A 27,988-nucleotide genomic window follows, 5' to 3' on the forward strand; every position below is an offset into this window, starting at 1 on the left:
AAAGCCAGCTCTCTGACTTATCAGCCCTAGCCGGCTTCTATGGGCTGCAGCCGATGCAGTCCATAGAAACTGTGGGTTTGCGCATGCACAGTACCGCCACCGCTACTGCGCATGCACCAGTTCCTGGCGTCTGTGAACTGTACATAGCACAGACGGTGGGACCCAGGTGGCTGCAGGGACAGGGAGGGGAGAAACGGCAGCCTCACCAGCGGCAGCCCTCCTCCTCTAACAAGGTGGGAGCCGCCGCTTGATATAAAGGTAGTAAACGTGAATGTCCAGCCAAAGAAACCTCCCTAACTTTTTAGAATGTCCCACTTAAAATAATAGCTGCATACCCTTGTGGAAAAAAGAAATCGATAACTACTCTTCAGAGAAGACGTTTCAAACTTTTACGACAGATAAAGTGAAGTTGCCCATAACAAGAAATCAGTTTTTAGCAAACATTTATCTAGCACAGTCTATAACAGTTAGATGCTGATGAGTTGCTATGGCAACTTCTCCACTTTATCTCTCTCGAAGTCATGATACATTCTCCTATACTAGCCATAAGGCGGCTACACAAAACTTAAAGGTAGGGAAAGGGCATGGCGAAGATTAAAAAGGGCACACACACACAAGCTGTGTTATTAAATACAGTGCCACATTGCTCCAAAAGTAGAGCATGGTAGCTCTGTGTGAGTTAGTACATTGGCCCTCATTCCGAGTTGTTCGCTCGCTAGCTGCTTTTAGCAGCAGTGCAAACGCTAGGCCGCCGCACTCTGGGAGTGTATCTTAGCTTAGCAGAATAGCGAACGAAAGATTAGCAGAACTGCTACTAAATAATTTCATGCAGTTTTTGAGTAGCTCCAGACCTACTCCTAGATTGCGATCACCTCAGTCCGTTTAGTTCCTGGTTTGACGTCACAAACACGCCCTGCATTCGGCCAGCCACTCCTACGTTTTAGCCTGACACGCCTGCGTTTTTTAGCACACTCCCGGAAAATGCTCAGTTACCTCCCAGAAACGCCCCTTTCCTGTCAATCACTCACCGATCAGCAGGGCGACTGAAAAGCGCCGCACAAACACCAGCAAATCTAAGTTTTGTGTTAAATAACTTAGCGCATGCGCGCTGCATACCATGCACATGCGCATTTTCCACCTAATCGCTGCATTGCGAAAAATGGCAACGAGCGACCACCATAGAGCCCAAAATGCAGCCACTTGTGCAGATAAATAAATGCAATACCTTTTGTATGTTGTGATACTTCTGTACAATTACTTTTTTCTAAGTTCCACTAAATAAAGTGCTTCCTCTGATAAAATTATATTAACTCTTTTCCAGCTTGCAAAAAAATATGGCACATTCTTCACCTTCCACTTTGGATCTACAAAAGCTGTGGTTCTGGTTGGATATGAAGCCAATAAAGAAGCCCTGGTGAAAGCTAACTATGACTTTGGAGAACGTGGACAGATCCGTATTGTTGATGACTTTCAGATGAACCATGGTAGGTTAATCATTTGGCAGATTGCCATTCTTGCATTTAGGACCAAGGCACCTTGGGGAGCATTTCTGAAGAACTGTGCAGAAAAAGTGCAATGACCTACAACAGCCAATCAGAATTGATGCAGTGACCAACAGCAGCCAATCAGAAAAGGTGCATTGGCCTACAACAGCCAATTAGAATTGGTGCAGTGACCAAAAGCAACCAATCAGACAAGGAGCACTCACAAACAATGACCAATCAGATGTTTGATTTCTTCTTTTTTTTTTTTTTATTATTATACTAGATAATAAGAATTTACTTACCGATAATTCTATTTCTCGGAGTCCGTAGTGGATGCTGGGGTTCCTGAAAGGACCATGGGGAATAGCGGCTCCGCAGGAGACAGGGCACAAAAAAGTAAAGCTTTACTAGGTCAGGTGGTGTGCACTGGCTCCTCCCCCTATGACCCTCCTCCAGACTCCAGTTAGGTACTGTGCCCGGACGAGCATACACAATAAGGGAGGCATTTTGAATCCCGGGTAAGACTCATACCAGCCACACCAATCACACCGTACAACTTGTGATCTAAACCCAGTTAACAGTATGACAACAGAAAGGGCCTCTTAAAGATGGCTCCTTAACAATAACCCGAATTAGTTAACAATAACTATGTACAAGTATTGCAGATAATCCGCACTTGGGATGGGCGCCCAGCATCCACTACGGACTCCGAGAAATAGAATTATCGGTAAGTAAATTCTTATTTTCTCTATCGTCCTAAGTGGATGCTGGGGTTCCTGAAAGGACCATGGGGATTATACCAAAGCTCCCAAACGGGCGGGAGAGTGCGGATGACTCTGCAGCACCGAATGAGAGAACTCCAGGTCCTCCTTTGCCAGGGTATCAAATTTGTAAAATTTTACAAACGTGTTCTCCCCCGACCACGTAGCTGCTCGGCAGAGTTGTAATGCCGAGACCCCTCGGGCAGCCGCCCAAGATGAGCCCACCTTCCTTGTGGAGTGGGCTTTTACAGTTTTAGGCTGTGGCAGGCCTGCCACAGAATGTGCAAGTTGAATTGTGTTACAAATCCAACGAGCAATCGACTGCTTAGAAGCAGGTGCGCCCAACTTGTTGGGTGCATACAATATAAACAGCGAGTCAGATTTTCTGACTCCAGCCGTCCTTGCAATGTATATTTTTAAGGCTCTGACAACGTCCAACAACTTGGAGTCCTCCAAGTCGCTAGTGGCCGCAGGCACCACAATAGGTTGGTTCAGATGAAATGCTGATACCACTTTAGGGAGAAAATGCGGACGAGTCCGCAGTTCTGCCCTATCCGAATGGAAGATTAGATAAGGACTTTTATAAGATAAAGCCGCCAATTCAGATACTCTCCTGGCAGAGGCCAGGGCTAGTAACATAGTCACTTTCAATGTGAGATATTTCAAATCCACCTTTTTCAATGGTTCAAACCAATGGGATTTGAGGAAATCTAAAACTACATTTAGATCCCACGGTGCCACCGGAGGCACCACAGGAGGCTGTATATGCAGTACTCCCTTGACAAAAGTCTGGACCTCAGGGACAGAGGCCAATTCTTTTTGGAAGAATATTGACAGGGCCGAAATTTGAACCTTAATGGATCCCAATTTGAGACCCATAGATAATCCTGATTGCAGGAAATGTAGGAAACGACCCAGTTGGAATTCCTCCGTCGGAACCCTCCGATCCTCGCACCACGCTACATATTTTCGCCAAATGCGGTGATAATGTTTCACGGTGACTTCCTTCCGTGCCTTAATCAAGGTAGGAATGACTTCTTCTGGAATGCCTTTCCCTTTTAGGATCTGGCGTTCAACCGCCATGCCGTCAAACGCAGCCGCGGTAAGTCTTGAAAAAGACAGGGACCCTGCTGTAGCAGGTCCCTTCTCAGAGGTAGAGGCCACGGTTCGTCCGTGAGCATCTCTTGAAGTTCCGGATACCAAGTCCTTCTCGGCCAATCCGGAACCACTAGTATTGTTCTTACTCTTCTTTGCCGTATGATCTTCAATACCTTTGGTATGAGCGGCAGAGGAGGAAACACATACACTGACTGGTACACCCAAGGAGTTACCAGTGCGTCCACAGCTATTGCCTGTGGATCTCTTGACCTGGCGCAATATTTGTCCAGTTTCTTGTTGAGGCGAGACGCCATCATGTCTACAATTGGTCTTTCCCAACGGTCTATTAACATGTTGAAGACTTCTGGATGTAGACCCCACTCTCCCGGATGAAGATCGTGTCTGCTGAGGAAGTCTGCTTCCCAGTTGTCCACGCCCGGGATGAACACTGCTGACAGTGCTATCACGTGATTCTCCGCCCAGCGAAGAATCTTGGCAGCTTCTGCCATTGCACTCCTGCTTCTTGTGCCGCCCTGCCTGTTTACATGGGCGACCGCCGTGATGTTGTCCGACTGAATCAACACCGGCTTTCCTTGCAGGAGAAGTTCCGCCTGGCTTAGAGCATTGTAGATTGCTCTTAGTTCCAGAATGTTTATGTGAAGAGACTTTTCCAGACTCGTCCATACTCCCTGGAAGTTTCTTCCTTGTGTGACTGCTCCCCAGCCTCTCAGGCTGGCGTCCGTGGTCACCAGGATCCAATCCTGAATGCCGAATCTGCGGCCTTCTAATAGGTGAGCCTTCTGCAACCACCACAGAAGTGACACCCTTGTCTTTGGTGACAGGGTTATTCGCAGGTGCATCTGCAGATGCGACCCTGACCATTTGTCCAACAGATCCCTTTGGAATATTCTTGCATGGAATCTGCCGAATGGAATTGCTTCGTAAGAAGCCACCATTTTTCCCAGGACTCTTGTGCATTGATGTACTGACACTTTTCCTGGTTTTAGGAGGTTCCTGACCAGATCGGATAACTCCTTGGCTTTTTCCTCTGGAAGGAAAACCTTTTTCTGAACCGTGTCCAGAATCATTCCTAGGAACAGCAGACGAGTTGTCGGGATTAAATGGGATTTTGGAATATTCAGAATCCACCCGTGTTGTCTTAGCACCTCTTGAGATAGTGCTAAAGCTGTCTCCAGCTGTTCTCTGGACCTTGCCCTTATTAGGAGATCGTCCAAGTATGGGATAACTAATACGCCTTTTCTTCGAAGAAGAATCATCATCTCGGCCATTACCTTGGTAAAGACCCGAGGCGCCGTGGACAATCCGAACGGCAGCGTCTGAAACTGATAGTGACAGTTTTGAACAATGAACCTGAGGTACCCCTGGTGTGCGGGGTAAATCGGAACGTGTAGATACGCATCCTTGATGTCCAAGGATACCATAAAGTCCCCTTCTTCCAGGTTCGCTATCACTGCTCTGAGTGACTCCATCTTGAACTTGAACTTTTTTATGTAGAGGTTCAAGGACTTCAGATTTAGAATAGGCCTTACCGAGCCATCCGGCTTCGGTACCACAAATAGAGTGGAATAATACCCCTTTCCTTGTTGTAATAGGGGTACTTTGACTATCACCTGCTGAGCGTACAGCTTGTGAATGGCTTCCAACACCCTCTCCCTTTCGGAAGAGACGGTTGGTAAGGCAGACTTCAGGAAACGATGAGGAGGATCCGTCTCTAATTCCAACCTGTACCCCTGAGATATTATCTGCAGGATCCAGGGGTCTACCTGCGAGTGAGCCCACTGCGCGCTGTAATTTTTGAGACGGCCCCCCACTGTCCCCGAGTCCGCTTGAGAGGCCCCAGCGTCATGCTGAGGTTTTTGCAGGAGCCGGGGAGGGCTTCTGTTCCTGGGAAGGAGCTGCCTGTTGGTGTCTCTTCCCTCTTCCTCTGCCTCGTGGCAGGTACGACAAGCCCTTTGCTCTCTTATTTTTGTAGGAGCGAAAAGGCTGCGGTTGAAAGGTCGGTGCCTTTCTCTGTTGGGGAGTGACTTGAGGTAAAAAAGTGGATTTCCCGGCAGTAGCCGTGGCCACCAAGTCTGATAGACCAACTCCAAATAACTCCTCCCCTTTATACGGCAAAACCTCCATGTGACGTTTTGAATCCGCATCGCCTGTCCACTGTCGTGTCCATAAGGCTCTTCTGGCTGAAATGGACATAGCACTCACCCGAGATGCCAGTGTGCAAATATCCCTCTGTGCATCACGCATATAGATAAATGCATCCTTTATTTGTTCTAACGACAGTAAAACATTGTCCCTATCTAGGGTATCAATATTTTCAATCAGGGATTCTGACCAAACTACTCCAGCACTGCACATCCAGGCAGTTGCTATAGCTGGTCGTAGTATAACACCTGCATGTGTGTATATATTCTTTTGAATAACTTCCATCTTTCTATCTGATGGATCCTTAAGTGCGGCCGTCTCAGGAGAGGGTAACGCCACTTGTTTGGATAAGCGTGTGAGCGCCTTGTCCACCTTAGGGGGTGTTTCCCAGCGCGCCCTAACCTCTGGCGGGAAAGGGTATAATGCCAATAACTTTTTTGAAATTATCAACTTTTTATCAGGAGCAACCCACGCTTCATCACACACGTCATTTAATTCTTCTGATTCAGGAAAAACTGTTTGTAGTTTTTTCACACCATACATAATACCCTGTTTTACGGTATCTGTAGTATCAGCTAAATGTAACGTCTCCTTCATTGCCAAAATCATATAACGTGTGGCCCTACTGGAAAATACGTTTGAATTTCTACCGTCGTCACTGGAATCAGTGCCCGTGTCTGGGTCTGTGTCGACCGACTGAGGCAAAGGGCGTTTTACAGCCCCTGACGGTGTTTGAGGCGCCTGGACAGGCATTAATTGATTGTCCGGCCGCCTCATGTCCTCAACTGACTGTTTAAGGGAAGATAAACCATCACGTAATTCCACAAATAAAGGCATCCATTCTGGTGTCGACCCCCTGGGGGGTGACATCTGCATATTTGGCAATTGCTCCGCCTCCACACCAATATCGTCCTCATACATGTCGACACCACGTACCGACACACACCGCAAACTCACAGGGAATGCTCTAATGAAGACAGGACCCACTAGCCCTTTTGGGGAGACAGAGGGAGAGTCTGCCAGCACACACCACAAAGCGCTATATATACAAGGGATATCCTTATATTAAGTGCTCCCTTATAGCTGCTTTAATATATATATATATAGCCATTAATGTGCCCCCCCTCTCTGTTTTACCCTGTTTCTGTAGTGCAGTGCAGGGGAGAGACCTGGGAGCCGTTCTGACCAGCGGAGCTGTGACAGAAAATGGCGCCGTGTGCTGAGGAGATAGGCCCCGCCCCTTTTTCGGCGGGTTCTTCTCCCGCTATTTTTCCAGTCAGGCAGGGGTTAAATATCTCCATATAGCCCCTATGGGCTATATGTGAGGTATTTTTAGCCTTGTATAAGGTTTATATTTGCCTCTCAGAGCGCCCCCCCCCAGCGCTCTGCACCCTCAGTGACTGCCCAGTGAAGTGTGCTGAGAGGAAAATGGCGCACAGCTGCAGTGCTGTGCGCTACCTTATGAAGACTGAGGAGTCTTCAGCCGCCGGTTTCCGGACCTCTTCACGCTTCAGCATCTGCAAGGGGGTCGGCGGCGCGGCTCCGGGACCGGACTCCACGGCTGGGCCTGTGTTCGATCCCTCTGGAGCTAATGGTGTCCAGTAGCCAAGCAGCAAATCCACTCTGCATGCAGGTGAGTTTACTACTTTCCCCCTAAGTCCCACGTTGCAGTGATCCTGTTGCCAGCAGGACTCACTGTAAAGAAAAAAAAAACCTAAACTAAACTTTCTCTAAGCAGCTCTTTAGGAGAGCCACCTAGATTGCACCCTTCTCGTTCGGGCACAAAATCTAACTGGAGTCTGGAGGAGGGTCATAGGGGGAGGAGCCAGTGCACACCACCTGACCTAGTAAAGCTTTACTTTTTTGTGCCCTGTCTCCTGCGGAGCCGCTATTCCCCATGGTCCTTTCAGGAACCCCAGCATCCACTTAGGACGATAGAGAAAAAGTATTGGTTGCTGTGGGAACACAACCTTATCTACAGTTACCTATAGAACAGTTTTAATAAGTGATCCCTCTTGACTCACCAGTATTAACTTACCCTTTATCATTTGGTAAAATATAAATATACAAATACAACAAACCAACAAGTAAAAGAATATATTTTATACTTGTTTTTGCCCTAGGCATATTGGGGGTCATTCTGACCAGTTCGCATGCAGCGGTTTGTTGCTGCGTTGTGAACGGATCTGGAAAGCGCATGCGCGTCATTGCCCGGGGACATGGATCGCCGGGTTACGACTCGGATTATGAAGAAAGCAGTCGCAGCGGCGGCCGCAAGAAGATCGACAGAAAGAAGGCGTTCCTGGGCATCACCAGACTGTTGGCAGGTTTTCGGGGAGTGGTGGAGAAAACGCAGGCGTGGTCAGAAGAACGGATGGCGGATGTCTGACGTCAAAGCCGGGACCTGCATCGCTGGAGCGGTCGCACAGGGTAAGTAGGGGTAGGACTAGTCTTCTTTTACACAAAACTTTTTTAGCTTAGCAGGGCTGCACAAGTGTTTGCAGTCCTGCTAAGCTAAAATACACTCCCCCATAGGCGTGGACTAGTTGATCGCACCAGCAGCAAAAAGTTGCTGGCTGCGATCAACTCGGAATGACCACCATTAACTTATGTGGATTTTGTTCATATTTTCGTCAAATTTGGAAATTGTAGAGAAATGTAATCACCTCTCAGGTATTCAGGTATAGAGGGTAAGAGGTGGGATCCTTTGATGATTGGCTGTAAACTTAAATGTTTTGGTTAAAAAAAAAAAAGAATTTAAATATGAATAAATTCTCCATGTGTTTGTTGGCTAGATACACACAGGTTTGCATTGCTAGTGATAGCACTTTGTTAGTTACTTTGCTGGTGGTAACCACGGACACACAAGCTGGAAGCATACAAAACCAGTGCTGGTAGGGTTTATAAACAGAGACTGCACAGCAGGAGCTTGGATTTGGATAAGGATCATATATGAGAATAACTGGAGGGCCACGGCAAGACTAGGACATGAAGCAGTAATGAACACAGGATTATTATTATTATTATTATTATCCTTTATTTATATGGTGCCACAAGGGTTCCACAGCACCAAATTACAGAGTACATATGCACATAATCAAAACAGGAAAACAGTGACTTACAGTTAAAGGCAATTTAGGACAAGTACAGGGTAACTAAGCATAACTACATCAGTAAATGACAGAGATAAATTCCAGGTGGCCAAAAAACTGTGTGATTTGGGCAGTTGAGGATTATTAAAGTAAGAAAAGGATAAGCACATGAGGGAATAGGGCCCTACTTGTGAGAGCTTACATTCTAAGGGATGGCAGGTACTGGGCAGGATCCAACAAGGCACAGGTGCATGACTAACAGGGACAACACACCGAGGACTGAGGCAGGATGCAGGAATGCAGGTACACAGATGCAGGGAACCAGACAGACTGGGAACTGTACAGGGTACAGTGACACTGTGACGAGCTCACTAGGTAACAGAAACTAGAGAAGATTACTGGCCACAGGAACAGGGCTGAATCCCTAATGAAAGGAAGAGAGACCAATCACAAGAGTCATCAGGCTGGAGTCAGGTAATTAGGCATCCCAAATAGGTGTGTTGCTACTGTACATGTAGCAGCCAGCATCCCGGTTGCTAGGAGACAGCCAGAATACAGACAGGAAAGAGCAGCAGCGGCATCCAGGTCGCTAAGCAGTGAGCCGCAGCGGCCACACATAAAGCATTACTGTGGAATATAATTCTAAGGTGCATTATTGTGTGTCAGGGTCATAACTGTGTGTAGCATAATGTGTAATGGCAATATGGTGTGTGGCATAATGTGTAATGGGCATTATGGCGTGTGGAATAATGTGTAATAAGCCTTATGTGGTGTGGCATAATGTGTTATTGGCATTACAGTGTGTGGAATAATGTGTAATGGGCATTACTGTGTGTGGCATATTGCGTAATGGGCATTATGGTGTGTGGCCTATTGTGTAATGGCATTACATTGTCTGGCATATTACGTCGTGGGTATTACAGTGTGTGGCATACTGTGTCATGGGCATTACGGTGTGTGGCATAATGTGTAATGGGCATTACAGTGTGTGGCATAATGTGTAATGGGCATTACAGTGTGTGGCATAATGTGTAATGGGCATTATAGTGTGGCATAATGTGTATCGAGCATTATGGTGTGTGGCATAATGCGTAAGGAGCATTACGGTGTGTGGCATAATGTGTAATGGGAATTATGGTGTGTGGCATATTGTGAAAGGGGCATTACTATAAGGAGGAAAAATGACAAATAATGTAAGGGGCGTGAATCAGGATTTTTTTTTTCTAGTGTTGGCCAATGTCTGTGCGTGCAGGTTGCAAAACTGGGTTATAAGGTAGTCTTTTCCTGCAAGGCCACATCATTTGCAGTGAGGCCACACACCGTTTTGGAGCCACAGGCGCATGCAAATTCTTTATTTTTAAAATGTCTATGTGGTGCGGCACATTTTTGACTGTTCACACTGGAAGCCAAATTGCCTAGAAACGTTTGTTTTACCAAAATGCCATTGGGGGGGAGGGGGGCACCAGAAACTTTTTTGGCAGGGAGAGCAAAATTTATAGTTACGCCACTGATGGGGAGTACTGAGTCACACGATACGACTCATTTTCATAGGAGTGACATGGACATGTCATTCATTTTACAAGTTGCCATGGGATGGGGAGTCAACATCTATCTTGCCTCCATGCATCTGGGATGAAGTTACGTCACTGACTGCACACTTCTTGTGCTTGATATGTGGGAACACAAAGAAATCGCAAAGGGCTGGACTGTACAGCGGATGATTAAGCTCCTGGATACGTTCAAGGGCCAGAAAATCTGCCACTTCTGGGACTTGTGGGCAGGTGCATTGTTGTGATGGAGAAGGGCACCACAAGTACAAGGTCTTGGACGGCGCCTGGAAATGGCTTTCAGCACTTGCAGCAGGCATTGGTTGGCATACCAGTCCCCAGTGACTGTGTACTGCTACACAAGTGTTATGGTAGCTACGTGACCAGTCTTGGCCACAAAAACAGCAAACATCTACTTGGCCACACCCTCTGAACTTCTGTGGTAGCAAACCTCCAACTGGGGTTCACTGGGTCAAAACTGTAGATCCAGGATTCATCAATCCTGGCCAGCAAGTTGTGGCACCAAGTCACCTGAAACTTCTTTTGCTCTTTAGTTAGCTGATGAGGCACCCAGCTTTTTGCTCAGGCTAAGCTATTTATGGGGTATCAAACAGATGGATCCCAACGAGATACCTATCTCCTTCTCTAACTGGGCCATGGTCACCTCAACTATAGCCCACACAGCTACAATGTTGTCCTCGGTGATGGCGGAAACAGGTAATCCTCATCGCTCCTCATCTTCCTGGGACCATCTACCGCTCCAAAAGTCTGCAAACCACACAAACACAGTGGTTTGGGACAGCGCAGCTTGAAATCTGTAAAAACTCTCCTGCTCTAGCAGACCACACTTGTAGTTGTAGAAGATCATAACTCTTCAGTGGCCTCTGTTGATCCACATTTAGTCAGAGATTACAGTTCACAACCAAACAGCCAGATTGTCTATTCTGCCTATGCACTACACATCCAAAAAGTTATTGCACACCCCTCATATTTCTGTCATATACAGGAGTGCTGAGAAGGGATGGAGAAATGCCTCAGAGAACAGGCCTGCTAAAGAGTCTCAGGCACATTACCAATATGGCATGGCCACTCCCACTTCAGCACTGCTGCAAAGGGCGCCAAAATTTACAACTTGGTGTTGCCACACACCCATAAAGTGTAGCCATGCCTCCTTCATTTCTCAGGTCCAAACTTAACTCACAGTTTCCTATGTCTTTTCTAGGTGTAATCTTTTCCTCTGGGGAAGGATGGAAAATAAGCCGAAGATTTACTCTTTCAATCCTACGTGATCTTGGGATGGGGAAATCATCCATTGAAGGCAGAATTATTGAAGAGCTACAATATTTGAATGAGTCAATCAAGTCTCACAATGGTAAGTCATGCAATATCGTATGCATTTCTCTTAAAATTGTTATTTCGGAGGACAGTAGCTGGCAGACCAACAACAACAACAACAACAGCATACTGTAAAAAAAAGAAAAAAGAAAGCTAATTTGAAGATAACTAAATTCAGGTAGTAGAGCTATAGGAATAATTAGAGTACAACAATGTAATTGAGATATTCTACCAGATGACTGACCATACATTCTGCAGTATATTTTTAAAGAATATAATAATTACAAGGAGCAAAAGGGCATACTGTATTAAAGGAGAGTGTATCCTTATATATGAAGACATACTGCACAGGCTTGATGCTGCATTTTAAGTAACTCGGGCATACAGTACATTGCTCAAAAGATGCACATAGTAAAATGTCTATATTATTTACCCTAATAAAGAGCTTTATGCATCTGCATCTTTAGCAAGTGTGCCTGTTTTGTTACTAGTCATCATCATAAGAACGCATTTGGCAATTTCCATACACCCAGGGGTTAAAGTGGGGGGGAACGAGGTGGAACTGAGTTCCACCACCTGTAATGGTAGGGGGAACTAGTTCCACCTCCTTCATTGCCCTGCACAGTAATTCCAACAGAAAAGCCCACCCCATCATCTGCGTCAATCGATGATACAGACGGCACTAGTGTTGCTGATGAGCTGCAGCCACCTACTCCTTCCTCAGGTCCTGGTGCCTCCATGATCTTCCTCCATGAGTTCCACCACCTCACCAGGACCACTTTAAGCTCTGCATACACCAATATACATATCCAGTGTGTATTTATACACAATACGCTACTAAAACCGGGGTATGTTCATCTACAGCAGGGGTTGCCAGAAAAGATCTGCAGTCAAGTGAAAGAGCCATTATCATGCGCGCGCCAGGGGGCATGGCATTTTGTGCGCAGATCTTTTGGTATGACATATGTAGGAATTTGACCTTGTGTCACAACCCCGTCACGTTGTACAGTGCCACATACATATAATGCCTCAGTACAGTGCCACATACATATAATGCCCCAGTACAGTACCACATACATATAATGTCCCGGTATAATGCCACATACATATAGTGACCCAGTCAGTGGTGCAAGTAGAATTTTTTTTTTAGAGGTACTATGTGCACACAGCAAAGGCATTCCAAAAAATGGGTGTGGTCACATGCCACACGGTGCATGGCCAATGAAAATAGGGACATGATACACATATAGGGGGCCAGATACACATATGACCCCAGTAGTGCAGTACCAGATACACATATGCCCCCACAGTGCAAGATACACATAACTGCCTTCATAGTGACAGATACATATATGCCCCCACAATGCCAGATACACATATGCCCACAGTGCCAGATACGCATATGCCCCAGTGCTAGATACACATATGCCCCCACAGTGCCAGATACATATATGTCCCCACAGTGTGAGATATGCCCCTACAGTGCCAGATATGTCCCTACAGTGCTAGATACACATATGCCCACACAGTGCCAGATACAAATAACTGCCTCCACAGTGCCAGATACATATATGCCCTCCCATTGCCAGGTACACATATGCCCCACATTGCCAGATACGCATATGCCCCCAGTCCCAGATACACATATGCCCACACAGTGCAAGATACATACATGCCCCTACAGAACAAGGTACACTTATGCCCCACAGTGCCAGATACACATATGTCCCCAGTGCCAGATATACATATGCTCCACGCTGCCAGATACACATAACTTCCTCCACAGTGCCAGATACATATATGCCACCAGTGTCAGATACGCATATACCCCAAGTCTCAGATACACATATGCCCCCACAGTGCCAGATACATATATGCCCCTACAGAACCAGGTACACATATGCCCCACTGTCCCAGATACACATATGCCCCCAGTGCCAGATACACATGTGCCCTACAGTGCCCAGTACACATATGCCCCACAGTGCTTACACATATACCCCACAATGCCAGGTACACATATGCCCGTACAGTGCCAGATACATATATGCCCACACAGAGCCAGAAATGACCCTACAGTGCCAGATACACATATGCCCCCACAGTGCCAGATATGCCCCTACAGTGCCAGATAAACATATGCCAACACAGTGCCAGATAAATATATATGCCCACTCAGTGCCAGATATAAATATGTCCCACAGTGCCAGGTACACATGTGCCCACACAGTGCCAGGTACACATATGTCCCCACAGTGGCAGCTATGCCCCCCAGTGCTGCTCACTGCGCTGCTGCTGGGCTATACCTGTGTGTGAGAGGAGAAGAGCACAGCGTGCACCTCTCCTGCCCCTCAGTCTCCGGCGGTGGTGTGTGTGCATCAGGTGCTGGTTCGTGAGCCAATCAAAGCTTGCAGTCCGGCAGCCAATCAGGAGCTGCAGCCGACGGTCCACAAGCTCTGATTGACTCACGGGCCAGCGCCCTTAGAAACGCTGCTGCACTAGCAGTGTGCCAGGTGGGCAGCGGGAGGCGAGAGATGGGACTACCCGGAGCAGGGAGCCAAGCTGCATGCGGACAGAGAAAGAGCCACGGGTTGGTCATGGAAATGCTTTATTCATTTTGTTGTATTGAAACACAAAGACAATCTATTATTGACTATTTCTCTAACGTCCTAGGAGATAATGGGATGATCTAGTATCATGGGGTATAGATGGGGTCCGTTGGAGCCTGGTACTTTAAATTTCTTCAGAGTGTGCTGGCTCCTCCCCTCCATGCCCCTCCCGCAGACCCAGTTTTGGAAAATGTGCCCAAGGAGCCGGGAGCATTTTCTGAAGCTCCAGTGAGTTTTTCTTCAAATTTATTTTAGTTTGTTGTTTACAGGCAGGACTGGCTGGCACCAGTCTGCCTGTATCCTGGGACTTAGGGGGAAGGGACCGGTACCAATCTCTTACTAAGGGGAATGGTCCAGATCCCCGCTGACAGGATATTGCTCATGAAGGGTGTTGCTTCGCTCACCCACAGCGGTGTGCGCTGTCCCCCACAGCATGCAGCCACCCCTAATTGTTGAGCTGAAGACATGCTGGTGGTGAGTACTGAATCGTGATCCCAATTAGCGGGTCCCCGGTTCCGCTGGCAGCATTAGGGCGGCGGGCACACAGCTCATAGAGGGGCTGCTGTTGTCCCTCTGTATAAGCCAACAAACTGGCGCTGATGCTGAAAGGGGGTTTTAACCCCATTTTCTACGTATAAATTGTGTACCTAACAGTATAATTATTGTGGGAACACCGCGTGCCATTAAGGGGGTGGCGCATTAAGGGGGCGAGACTTCCCGGAGAGCAGGACCAACGGCTCAGGTGCCATTTCCTGCTGCTTCACAGACAGGTTGCATGCAGAGAAGCGCTGCTCATCCACAGACCCTCAAAAGCACCTTGTTTGGTACCAGGGGGGCTTGTAGTGGGGTGGAGTGATATACTATATGTATATGTTACATTCTAGGTCGCTCATATAAGGTTCCAAGTTACTTCCCGTCAAAGCTCTGCTTTAGCTGTAGAGGCAAGGTGTGCTGGTTTCTCCCTTTCTGTCTCAACCTCACAGACTATCTGGGTTACTGTGTTTTCATTTAACGTGTGTGTGTGTGTGTGTGTGTGTGTGTGTGTGTGTGTGTGTGTGTGTGTGTGTGTGTGTGTGTGTGTGTGTGTGTGTATTCTGCTGTACAGTATGTCAGCCCAAAAAGTAATATGTCATTCCTGCAGCACAAATTTTCCCCCTGGGGTATCTCTGTTGTGTACACAGTGCAGCCCCTCTTCACAAGAAAGCAGCACTCAGGAGCTAGCATGGCTGAACTCAATTAAAGGGATGACATATCATCTGAACTGGCTACTGCCAGGCAGGAGAGGCAAGATTTTTAAAAATCTATGGATGATTTTATGTTGCAAAATTCTGACCAGAGACAAGCTTCTCAGCCTCCTATGCTTATTTCACAGAAACGCACACTGCCCCATGTTCTCCAGCCTGTCTCAGATGATGATATGCCAGGCCTGGAGGAGGGGAGGTATAAGTTGATAAAGGAGACAGTACCCTGTCTCAGGGAGTAGAAGCTCTTATATAATCTATTCGGTAGGTACTGAGTATCCCTGATAAAGAGACGGAAATAGTAGAAGAGTGTCTTTTTAATGTAAAACCTAAGTCTACATCTACGTAACCTAAGCGGTTACTGACATTGTTTCCTTTTCCCCCTGAGGATTTGGTGAGGAACTTAACAAGTGTATTTCACAAGCGATGGCAGGTAAGTCGACCTATCTGCCGTCGGCGGCTCCTCCAGCTAGATGTGCTTACCCCAGCCCCACTATGCAGTCCTTTCGAGTGGCCAGGTTTAGGGGTAAGGCCAGAGGTGCCTCCAACACCGCTAGAGGAAACTGTAGTAGACCACACAGACTAGCGGCCGCTGGTTCCCTGATTCAGAGCTCAGGCTCTGCCTTTTCCAAGCCCTCCGCCTGACGGTTGGCACCAGCTTCGGAAAGACTTACAGGTGGGTGTGCGCCTAAAATTTTTCAGTCCCATTTGGACGAAATCCTGCCGGGACCCATGGGTAAGAGACCTAATCTCCCAGGGTTACCGTTTGGGAGTTTCAATCGCTCCCACCTCAGAGATACTTCAAGTCAAGCTAGCCAGCTTTACCTGTAACAAGGGCTACCTTGCAGGAAGCCATTCAAAGACTGCAGCGCATGCAGGTCATTGTTCCAGTTCCACCTCTACTTCAAAACAAAGGCTTTTATTCCAGCCTGTTCGTGGTACCGAAACCAGTTCGTCCGATTTTGAAACTCAAGTCCCTAAACCCGTAGTTACGGGTGTTCAAATTCAAGATGGAGTCTCTGAGAGTGGTAGTTACTGGCCTGGAAGAAGGGGAGTTCCTGGTATCCCTACATATCAAGGATGCGTACCTTCATATCCCCATATGGCCGCCTTATCAGGCTTACCTCAGGTTTGCACTAAAGCAATAGATTACCCAAAGGTGCTCGGGCGCTTAAAGTATGAGATATTCCACCAAGCAGCGGCCTCTAAGAGAAGGGAAGTCACTCCCAAGTGTAATACCAAGAAAAAAAGAAATGGAGGCTGCGCTATATTTGATCAATATGACAACTCTGGTAGTATATCAGACCGGCTTCAGAACTCCAGAATACAAGAGGGCAGGGAGCAGGATCGACCAGATGCAGCTGACTAGGAACAAACTTCTACAAGGCAGGAACAGCATACAGGAAGCTATCACCGGCGTTTGTGTGAGACACTGAGGAGGCATATAACAGGGAACCCTCCAATGGCAGTACAGAGCCTAATTGATAAATGTCGTGCAGCTGCCTTGCTGCACGACCAGGGGAGAACAGGTGAGTAATCTTATGGCAACGGAGAACGCGGTCCACCTGTGGCGTCCCCGTTGCCATGGACCCGGCGGCCCTGCACGCACGGCGTCGTAGCGTTGACAGGGACCCGGCGGCTATCGCGCGCACGGCGTCCCTGCGTTGCTAGGCGCCGTGCGGAAGCAGGGAGAGAGAGTGGGATAGTAATAAGCATGTATGTATGAATCAATGTCTGAGGGGCATGTATCATCGTGCCGTATATGTTTTAATTAAGCTTCGAGGTATTGTGAAGTATACATTAAATCCATATCATCCCGTATTAAGGGTCTGTAAATGGGCAAACAAACACTACCGAGCTCATTTCGGCTTCATATTCCTACAAATGGGGAGCACATTTAGTTGATGATACATGGAGGGGGAACATATGTGAGTGCTACTATATGTGTATAACACCTGTCGACTATGTGTGCCATTAACTGGAGGTTGCAGAGATGAAGATAAGACACATATATATATATATATATATATATATATAAATATGTTCACATAAACATTTTGGGTAGGGTTGACGTCTTTTCCGGTTGGATATATCTGGGCAGAGGGGGAGACAGAGAAAAACGGGTGAAAGAAACAGGCCATGAAATTCATTTGCAATCCGTATCATAACGCTGTCTCTATGGATGGGTCATAAATCAAATCTGCAGCTGTAACAATGCTCTCGCTCCATAGACTCATCAAATTTGTGCTGTGCTTGCACCACGTTTGAATTCGAACACACCTGAATATCAAACCAATAATTATCATGACTCCCAGGATGCAAAGGAGAAACTTCCCCACACTCATAATAACATTCTGTGCCCACTCTCCTAACCCTGAGAACCATTTGCGTGGGTTCAACCATGAGACCCAGCCAGTCAGTTCATTACCCACAGTGGCTAAGATAAGATTGTTCTTCCTCCTGAACTCCCACTTCAACTGCAAGATCTCATTCATCTTCTGATCGATGATCTCCGTGGGGTTGTCAGTGCTGTTTGTAATATATGTACAGCACTTCACACAATATTGAGTTGCCAGGGTAACACAGTACCCACCTGTCACGGATGTGACATAATTAAGGACCATCCTGTACTTGATCAGTACCTTCTTGTAGGCTTGTAACTCCCTTCCCGTATACCTGAAGGTGTCATCATACATCTCGGTGATATTGTCTATCAAGTTTGCTAGCGCATGGATGTACCTATAATTTATAGTTCCTCTGGCAGTACGGGTGATATCTAATGCGAGAGGGAACTGAATCCTGGTGGATTCATGGATCAAATCAGAGGCTGCCTGCTCTGCCCTATCTATGAGGTGTCTCTTGATGATGTGTTCATAGTGGGTATGAGTATAAACAGTCTGAGCGCTGCAGTGAAAGTCTTTCATTTTATCGTGGGTTATGGTCATGACCTCTGGTAGTACTCTCCCAATATAACACAATCCCTCAGAGCTCGGAGTAAGCCACTTGTACTCTTTCCTCCCACATATGAAATAGGCATCATCTGGGAGAACATAGGGGACAAAATGTAACTTCACCATATTGCAAACTTTCCATGTAAAGAAACTAATCCCTAGTTCTCTCATTTGCTCAGTAAAAGTATTGGGCTGAATGATGTGGGTACAATACCCTGACGATACTTTTCCAACCCACATGGTCTTGCTTCCACGTGTATACCTATACCAAAAATACCTCCCACTGGGGGTAATTCCAAGTTGATCGCAGCAGGAATTCTGTTAGCAACTGGGCAAAACCATGTGCACTGCAGGGGAGGCAGATATAACATGTGCAGAGAGAGTTAGATTTGGGTGTGGTGTGTTCAATCTGCAATCTAATTTGCAGTGTAAAAATAAAGCAGCCAGTATTACCCTGCACAGAAATAAAATAACCCACCCAAATCTAACTCTCTCTGCAAATGTTATATCTGCCACACCTGCAGTGCACATGGTTTTGCCCAACTGCTAAAAAATTTCCTGCTACAATCAACTTGGAATTACCCCCACTGTTGGCTATCTTGCGTACAAATTCAGAGTCAATAGGTATCCTATCAGCTCTGTGTGAAAATGTCATTGTCTGGTTATTCCAAGTCACTTCCAATTTCCTGGTTTTCGGAATTTGGAAATATTAAAACACAACAGGGATCTATCTACATGATACTGGTGGAGCTTCAAGCTACGGGGCCTAGATATATTGAATTTCTTGTCCACCGGTCTCCCGCCCCGTAATTCAAGTACCTCATCTATTGCTAAAGGATACGGCACTAATCCTGACTTACTCTGTCCTTGAGGTACTTGTGAGCACACCCAACATTCTGTCTGGTTTAAGACCTTACCCACTAATGAGTGGTAATCATTCAACGGATGTCGGTCCATATCAATATTAATGTTGGACTGACATCTTTGGATGCACCCATCTTTGACTATGTTCTTACAATTCCTACAAATACAATATTCATCAGACAATAACCCTTCACATTGCCTCCGAGCTCCATGACTACCAGAGCGCTTACTGATACCAGCCTTTACTCAAGTGATGTGCTGCTCCTGAGATCCTACAAATTCGTACTTGCCATTAGAACCCATTCTAGATCCTTGCTCGACCTCTCTGGGACCCTCACCAAAACAAATTGTCCTGATCAAAAACAGAATTACTAGCAGAACCCGAAACGCAGTCTCTTGTGATAGATCCATTTCGTTAGGGGAAAGTAGGAAAATAAGGAGGAGAAAAGAAAGGAAAATGCAGGGGACTGAAAAAAGAAAATGGTACGGCAACCTTCCTTGGTCTTGTTGCTCTCCGTGCTCAGGTGCCGTTCAGCAGTCCTGCCTCTCAGCTTTCCCGGAATAGACTCTCTAGTGATATGAGGTTCTCTTCACCTTGCTCTTTGTCACGAGTTTTCTCCTGGTCAGCGACCTTCTTGCAGTGGGACGAGTGGACCCAAGTCTCTCTTTCGGCGACCTTTAGTACTGTAGTGCTGGTTAACAAGACTTGGTACGGTCCTTCCCACCTGTCTATGAGGCAACCTGACGTAAGAAATTTCGAATTGTCACATAATCCACAGGCTCAATGTCATGACAATTACTGTTCGGTAGGTCAGGAATCACCAGCTTTAGATTTCTTTGTTGATTTCTCAGCTGCTGGCTCATCCTAACCAAATATTTCACAGTTATTTCATTATTGCATTTCAAATCATTCTGGGGGTCTATCATTGCATGAGGTTGTCGACCAAAAAGAATTTCAAAGGGTGATAAGTTAAGCGGTGACCTGGGAGTGGTTCTGATGCTGTACAACACTAGTGGCAAAGCTTCTGGCCACAGCAATCCAGTTTCAGCCATCACTTTGCTCAGCTGGTTCTTAATAGTGCTGTTCACTCTCTCTACCTTTGCACTCGCCTGTGGTCGGTAAGGAGTATGTAGCCTGCTATTAATTCCCTTCAGTTTGCACATGACCTGAAAGACTTCACCTGTAAAATGGGTACCCCTTTCACTTTCAATCACTCTAGGGATACCATATCTACATGCAAATTCCTGCACAATTTTCTTTGCAGTGAATATAGCCGTATTCATGGCAGCAGGGAACGCTTTTACCCAGTTGGAAAACACATCGATACATACTAACACATATTTCAAATTCCTACAGGGTGGTAACTGTATGTAGTCGATTTGTATTACCTGAAAAGGTCCGTCTGTAGGAGGGATATGGGATGGCTCTGTTGGTATTGTCTTACCAATATTCTTCCTCAAGCAAGTAAAACATGTCATTGCTCTCTTACCTGCATGAGAAGAGAATCCTGGCGCACACCAGTAGGCTCTTACCAGCTTGCACATACTTTCTTTGCCCAGATGAGTCAGACTGTGTGCCGCCTCAGCTAGACTTGGAAGATATGCTCTGGGGGCCACTGGCTTACCGTGTCCACCTGTCCAAAGTCCTGAGGACTCCTGACCATATCCCTTCCACTTCCAGACCGCCTTTTCCTGTAGGGAACACAAATTTTGCATTTCAATTAGATGTTGTGTGTTGACCATGTTAAATGTCATCAGTGGTGTGATATTCGTCTGTATGGTGGTGCTTGCTGCTGATTTAGCAGCTTTGTCTGCCCGGCTGTTACCAAGTGAAATTGCGTCTTGGTTGTAAGTGTGTGCTTTACACTTGATTACAGCCACTCTGTCTGGTTCTTGTATTGCTGTCAGAAGCCTTTTGATGTGGGATGCATGCGCTACAGGTGTGCCAGCTGCCGTCATGAAATTTCTGAGGCGCCACAGGGCCCCAAAATCATGCACCACTCCAAAGGCGTACCTAGAGTCTGTGTATGTATTAGCTGACTTACCTTTGGCCAACCCGCATGCTCTGGTTAGGGCGACCAGCTCAGCGACTTGCGCTGAGTGTGGTGGTCCAAGGGGTTCTGCTATATAATATCTTCATCATCTACAACTGCATATCCGGTGCCCAAATCTCCTGATTCCGCCTGTCTGTGGCAACTACTGTCAGTGTAGAAGGTAAAGTCTACTCCTTCCAGTAGGTTGTCACTGATGTCAGGTCTCGCTGTGAAAGTTTGGTTCAGGTATTCCATACAATCATGCGTATCAGTATCTGCACTAAATCCTCCTTTACCATCATTCTCATCCTCCACCCTTAGTGCCTGTCCAGGCACACTTGGCAAGTAGGTTGCAGGATTTAGTGAGCTGCATCTATTAATGGTGATGTTTACAGGGGCCATCAGTGATAATTCCCACTTTGTAAACCGAGCAGATGAGACATGTCTAGTTTGGGTGGAGTTTAGTAAGGCTGATACTGCATGAGGTGTATGGATTGTCAACTCGTTTCCTAACACTACGTCCTCGCTTTTACTTACCAGCAAAGCTATCGCTGCAACACTTCACAAGCAAGTGGGGAGAGACCGCGTTACAGTGTCCAACTGAGCACTGTAGTAAGCTACCGGTCTGCTGGCATCACCATGTCTCTGTGTTAAGACACCTGCCGCACACCCAGCACTTTCAGTACCGTACAATTCGAAGGGCTTCTCATAATCTGGCATACCTAATGCAGGTGCTTGTGATAGACACTGTTTGAGTCTCTCAAACGACAGTTCGGACTCATCTGTGTGAGAGATCCGTTCCGGTTTGTTCAAAGAGACCATTTCTTGCAAAGGTAAAGTCAGTATAGAGAACCCTGGAATCCAGTTACGACAGTACCCACACATTCCAAGGAAAGTGCAGATCTGTTGCTGAGTTTGTGGCAGAGTCATGTCGCGAATCGCCTGTATTCTAGCAGCGGTGAGGTGTCTAAGTCCTTGTGTCAAGCAGTGTCCCAAGTATTTGACCCTGGTCCGGGACAACTGCAACTTATCCTTTGAAACCTTGTGTCCTGTATGGGAAAGATGAAACAGAAGCTGTTTCGTATCTTTCAAGGACGATTCGAGTGAGTCAGAACACAACAAGTCATCGACATACTGTATTAGCACTGATCCACTCTCAGGTTGAAAAGATTGTAAACAATCATGCAAGGCTGGAGAGAAAATACTCGGGCTGTCAATGAAACCTTGGGGTAGCCGAGTCCAGGTGTACTGTACTCCCCTGTACGTAAAAGCAAAGAGGTATTGGCTGTCAGGGTGAAGAGGGACAGAAAAGAAAGCAGAACAGAGGTCAATGACAGTGAAAAATTTTGCAGTAGAGGGAATTTGCAAGAGGATGACAGCTGGATTGGGCTCTACGGGGAATTGGCTCTCAACTATTTTGTTTATCCCCCTTAGATCCTGCACTAGCCTATAACCCTTCCCCCCACTCTTTTTCACAGGGAAGATGGGACTATTGGCGGTGCTGGATGTCCTGACTAGGATGCCCTGCTGTAGCAGCCACTCTATGATGGGGTACACTCCTAACTCTACCTCTGGCTTCAGAGGATATTGAGGGCTTTTTGGAGCTATCCTGCCATCTTTTACTTGTACTGCTACTGGAGCTACATTCGCCATCAATCCAGTGTCCTTTCCATCTTTGGTCAAAAGAGAACCCGGTATTTGCGAGATCATTTCCTCTACCTTTGATGAACACATGTCTATAACAGTAGAATGCGACATTAGCCTTTGAGGAGTGTCTAGTATATATTGCACTTCTTGAGCGTGGTTCTCAGGTATATCCAAGAAGACACCCTCAGGAGTACAGTATATGACACACCGTATTTTACACGATAAGTCTCTGCCGAGTAGATTAGTCGGAGCCTATGCAGCCAACAGAAAAGAATGTTTGGTTTGCAAGGGCCCTATCGTAATCTCTGCAGGTCTACTCAAAGGGTATTGTTGCACCATTCCTGTTACTCCCATTGCCGAAATCATTTAACCCGTGGTTTTTACACCTGATGTGGAATTCAACACTGATCTGGCCGCCCCTGTATCTACAAGGAAAGGTAATGGTACACCAGCTACATCAACCATGACCTCAGGTTCACTACTAAGGCTAGCAATCAACTTCACTGGCTGCAGACTACAGGTGTGGCCCAACCCCTATTGTGTAGTAGGGACCATCCCACAGCGCATTGGAAGCTACAATATGTGAGGGGGTAGCTGTGATTTTTCGGAGGCCTGCCAGTCCCTCCTTGGTAGGTACATCCTTGTTTCCCCTCTATGTGGCTCGTAATCTCTTCTATATGGTCCCTGATCCCAATTATGTGAATTGTAGTATGGCTAGTATTCAGGTCTAGGGGGTCTGTATACGTTATGTGTCCCTTTGTTCCTACAGTCCCTTGCAAAATGTCCTTCCTTATTACAATAGAAGCATACTATTGACCGTGACTTACCATCAGGGGTCTGTGGTTTTGGCTGATGGGACTTTCCTGTAAGAGCCTGTATACTTACCGTCATCAGCTTAACCCCTTGCGACTTCCTGTGCTCGACAGTGGACTATCTCAACGCAGCCACCGAAATACCCCTCCAGTTAGGTAGAGAGGTTTGCACCCTTGTCCTCAGTGCCTCCTTTAACCCATCCATTAATACAGAGACAGCTACCTCCCTGTGATGTGCATTATCCTTAATATCCTCGATCCCAGTGTATCTAGCTATTTCCTGCAGTGCTCGATGGAAATATTCTGATACCATTTCACCTTCTTTTTGTCTTACGGAGAAGATTTTATTCCATTTAACAACAGTAGGGAAATACACTCCTAATTGCAGGTTGATTTGCCATACATTCTCCTGATTGTATTCATCAGTGAGATGTACCTCTGCATCTAATTTACAATCCGTTATAAATTTTGTGATGTCAATATTTGAGGGTAAACACTCCCGTAGCAATGTTCGCCAATCCTTATTGGTGGAATTTCTGGCATCCGACTAGATCTTTTCTGGGATCGGGGAATTCTCACATAATTGACCTTAACTCTGCCCGGGACAAGGACAATGCATGGCAATGTTCCTGATGGGAATTACTCCCGGAGTGTCAGTTCTCCCGTTGGGAACTGCGATCACCCTGACAGGATTTAATTCAACTATATCATTTTGACTTGATTCTATAATGCAGGGAGCTATTGTCTCTGCATAGTGTATGGTGCCGTACTTACCTGTGGACACAACCTCACTCACCCCTCCGCTGGGGGGCCTTGCTACTACTCTTGGTGGTTGGGCCATGCCCACCTGGGTGTCCTGTATGGTGGCTGCTAGAGAGAGTGCCGATATCTTGCTGGGCTCATTTTCCTGCTCACAATCCTGGGGAAAATTTAAGATGGGATACAACTGGCAAGGGTTAGGGTTAACACATTTATCTATGACTTTCCTATCTTTTACTGATGCACCATTGCTTGTAGCTAATTTCTCCCCATCAATATATGGTGGTGGTGGTGCGCTCGCAATCGCTTTCCCGCTAGATTTGGAACTTGCTGTGCAAGCCAGTTCCTTCTGCACCTCCCTTCACACATAATAAACCTTGCTGACCCTCTCGGCCGCAATTCTGACCTTCTCGATCCCAACTCTTCAGCCTGAACCCTAGCTACCAAACGCCCACTGCTTGTGCAATTGGATCCCATCGCTAACTTTTTGCCTATAAACGCAATCACTAAATGCACAATACAATAGACGGTGAAAGACACCTAATGGTTTCACTCGCTCCTTCTCCGCTGACGTACCACGACTCACTCCAATAGTGACCACCGCGTACCAAGTGAGGCCCTAACTGGCTTCTATTTACTGGAAGTTTTAGGAATAACTTACCTTCTCCAGTGAATATCCACCGTTGAAGATTTTCCTGAGAGAGACCAGCGAAAACTTCCCTTTTTGACTTACACAAATCACGCTTGCGTATGCTCTACACAGTGCTAATGATACCGCGATTTTACGCAAAAGCTCGTAAAGGGGTATAAAGTTGCGCTATGCATCTCACTCACAAACATGCGGTCCAATCGCACAGTGTATAGGTACTTGTTACCTATCCGCCCTACGACCACTGGAATCGAATCACAAGCTGCAAAACCTCAGTCGGAGCGTAATACAAAACCTTTAAACTTCAATTCACAATTTCTATACTTCTGCACAATGCACAATTCTATATTACGCTCCTCTACAAATCTCCTCACGATTTGCGTATCATCTCTATCTATATTAACGTGAGTCAGCCGCCTGACGCCGCCAAGCCTCCACTTACTTGGTGTACTAACGACGGGATCCCAAATTCAGGTTCATATCCACTCACTCCTACTTTCACTCATTCAAATACACCTTGTTTTTCTTTTCTGTACAGAAGATTTTTAGTCCCTTAGGTCACCACTTTACCCCAGAGGTACTTACAGTTTTTAAACTAAATTTTTAAGGTAACCTGTTTTTGAAATCGGATAGTTATGTGCTATTGTATTAATTCCTGTATACTATCCCGCCTTTAATTGAACAAATATCGTGTGCTTTGTACTTAGCGTCCGTATTCCTACGCAACCTTGCATAAACACGCGACCAGCGTGCCTTTTACGCCACGAGCGCTCTCCTGTACTTTGCCGGACCACGTGTACGAACGTGCGTCCACAATAAAACAAATCACACAATCTCTATAAATGTGAGCAATACAAACTATAATCGCTCACAAAACACAACCCACACTTGTTCTGTATAACCCTTTATGACTGGGCCAGAACTGCGTTTTGTGTTTTTATAATTACTCCCTTAAATACATTTATTTCAAAGTTATCTATATAGCAAACAAATGTATCAGATTTCACACAGGTTTAGAAATGACTAATAAACTATACCTGTGGCAACAATATGAGAGGGTATGCAAAGTATCGGTACGCCCTGTGTACGCTTTATTACACTGAGATAATAAACTGCTTTTTTCCTGTGTCCAGGTTTCACACTAGCATCCCTTAAGACTGCAGTACAGACGTGATCTAACAACAAAAAATAATAGGTTTTAGGAACTCCCAAGCAACCAGAAAGTCCCCACCCTTTGTTGCTAGATCAAAGTCTGTTTTGTTAGCTGCAAGTCTGTCAGTATGTAGTGAACCGGACGCGCCCTCCAATTGTAAATGCTGATTTGCATACAGGACAAAAAGCTATACCTTTTAAACTGAAATTCGAGCAGCTGTGGCTCCTGGATGTAATCTTTAACATACGTACTTTTTACTAACTTAGTGTACACACACACCGACACGCCATGAGCACAATGTAGCTACACGTGTGCCTGTAATACTCTTGCAAATCTAGAGACACGACACCAATTGTATTTAGGAAGTTGGGATACGACCCGCCAACATATAATTGATAAAAGGGGGTTACAACAAAGATACAATTACAATAACAGAAAAAGAGGCTACAGTCAATGGTACATACGTTTGGTTTTGCCTGCGCTTCCCGGTCCGGTCCTCAGTCATCAAGGTAGATGACCTTCAGAGATTGAGAGAGTGACCTGGCCTGCAGCTGGCTTTTTATACATTTGTCCAAAACCTAACACAATGGAAACTGTAATTTCTTTGTCCATTGGACACAGGGATGGTCATTTACAGTACATTAGAGGTCACAGGTCGGTTTGAATAGGTGGGTGATGTCTGGTCCAGGTGCACTTGCAGATGTTCTCCTCTGGGTTCCCACCGCATATCAAGAGTACAGTAAATACAGTTAATATTAATATTCTGCTCCTGCGCATAACTATTCGCTGGAGCGTGCGATCTTCTGCAAACCAACACCGGAATATTGCTCTTAAAATACCCTACAGCTGGATACCAAACACCACCTTATAACCTAGTTATGTCCCCTCCTATCCTGTAAAGGTGAATCCCTTTGTTGCTGTACCATTTAAACAAGTATAAATCGCTGGTGCGGTGCATGTGGGCTATGTGTGCATTGTGCACTATTTGGATTAAATATGTAATGTGTTTTTATGGCTTTTCCATGCGATCACAAACAGTACCGTAATTACTCATACCACGCGCTAATACACAGGACCGCGGGAGCGATCATACGCAATTTGCGAATATGTGCACGCACGGCAGAACAAGTACGCGCACGGAGGCCATCTGTGTGTAGTTTGTACGTGATGTGTGTACTGAAATATTTTCGACTTCGACAATAGTCAAACCTCTGGTTTACTTTACATGTTAGTATGACAGGAAAGGCTGCTTCACCTCACTACACGTCACTGGTGTTTGGCTGTGTAATGGTGATCGGAGGAAATAAGTCAGCAAATACAGGGCCTGATTCCGAACTGTATACACATTCCATCGTAACTGCGATTTAGTATGCTGCGGCTGTGTGAATATACGCAAATGTCACATCCACCGGGATTCATAGTGAGACACCCACTGGAGGCTATGAGATCCACCAGTTGCATACGCAGACATTGGACGCGCATCTGTTGATACTTAACCTTCTGAGTAACCCAGTGGTCATACAGCATGGCCGCATGAAGTAATATGATAGAGGCATTGTAATGCCAGTACACATCAGGCAATGTACTGGACAATATATCGTTCCAATGCGAATCAGAATGATTTATCACCCATATTGCTCAGTGTGTACCTGCAATTGCATGCTCCCAGCCATCGTCAGTGGGGATGTCCCATCTGATGTGCTGCACAAGAGATAGGCCGACCCTGTTCATGACAGTATGCAGGTGAATGTGGCGGCTAACAGTATATCGCGCAGACCTCATTCAGCAAA

General features: G+C 46.2%; 1 protein-coding gene across 1 annotated transcript in view; it reads left to right on the plus strand.

Moving 5' to 3' along the window:
* The window catches only part of LOC134945341 (cytochrome P450 2W1-like), a 76,882-nt gene that overhangs the window by 4,845 nt on the left and 44,049 nt on the right, over positions 1-27,988 (plus strand). Inside the window, exons 2-3 of the mRNA XM_063934543.1 lie at positions 1,322-1,484; positions 11,368-11,517. Of these exons, the coding sequence (XP_063790613.1) occupies positions 1,322-1,484; positions 11,368-11,517 (313 nt within the window). The remainder of the gene's footprint in view (positions 1-1,321; positions 1,485-11,367; positions 11,518-27,988) is intronic.

This window comes from Pseudophryne corroboree, chromosome 7 (genome assembly GCF_028390025.1).
Source record: "Pseudophryne corroboree isolate aPseCor3 chromosome 7, aPseCor3.hap2, whole genome shotgun sequence".
Lineage (NCBI taxonomy): Eukaryota > Metazoa > Chordata > Amphibia > Anura > Myobatrachidae > Pseudophryne > Pseudophryne corroboree.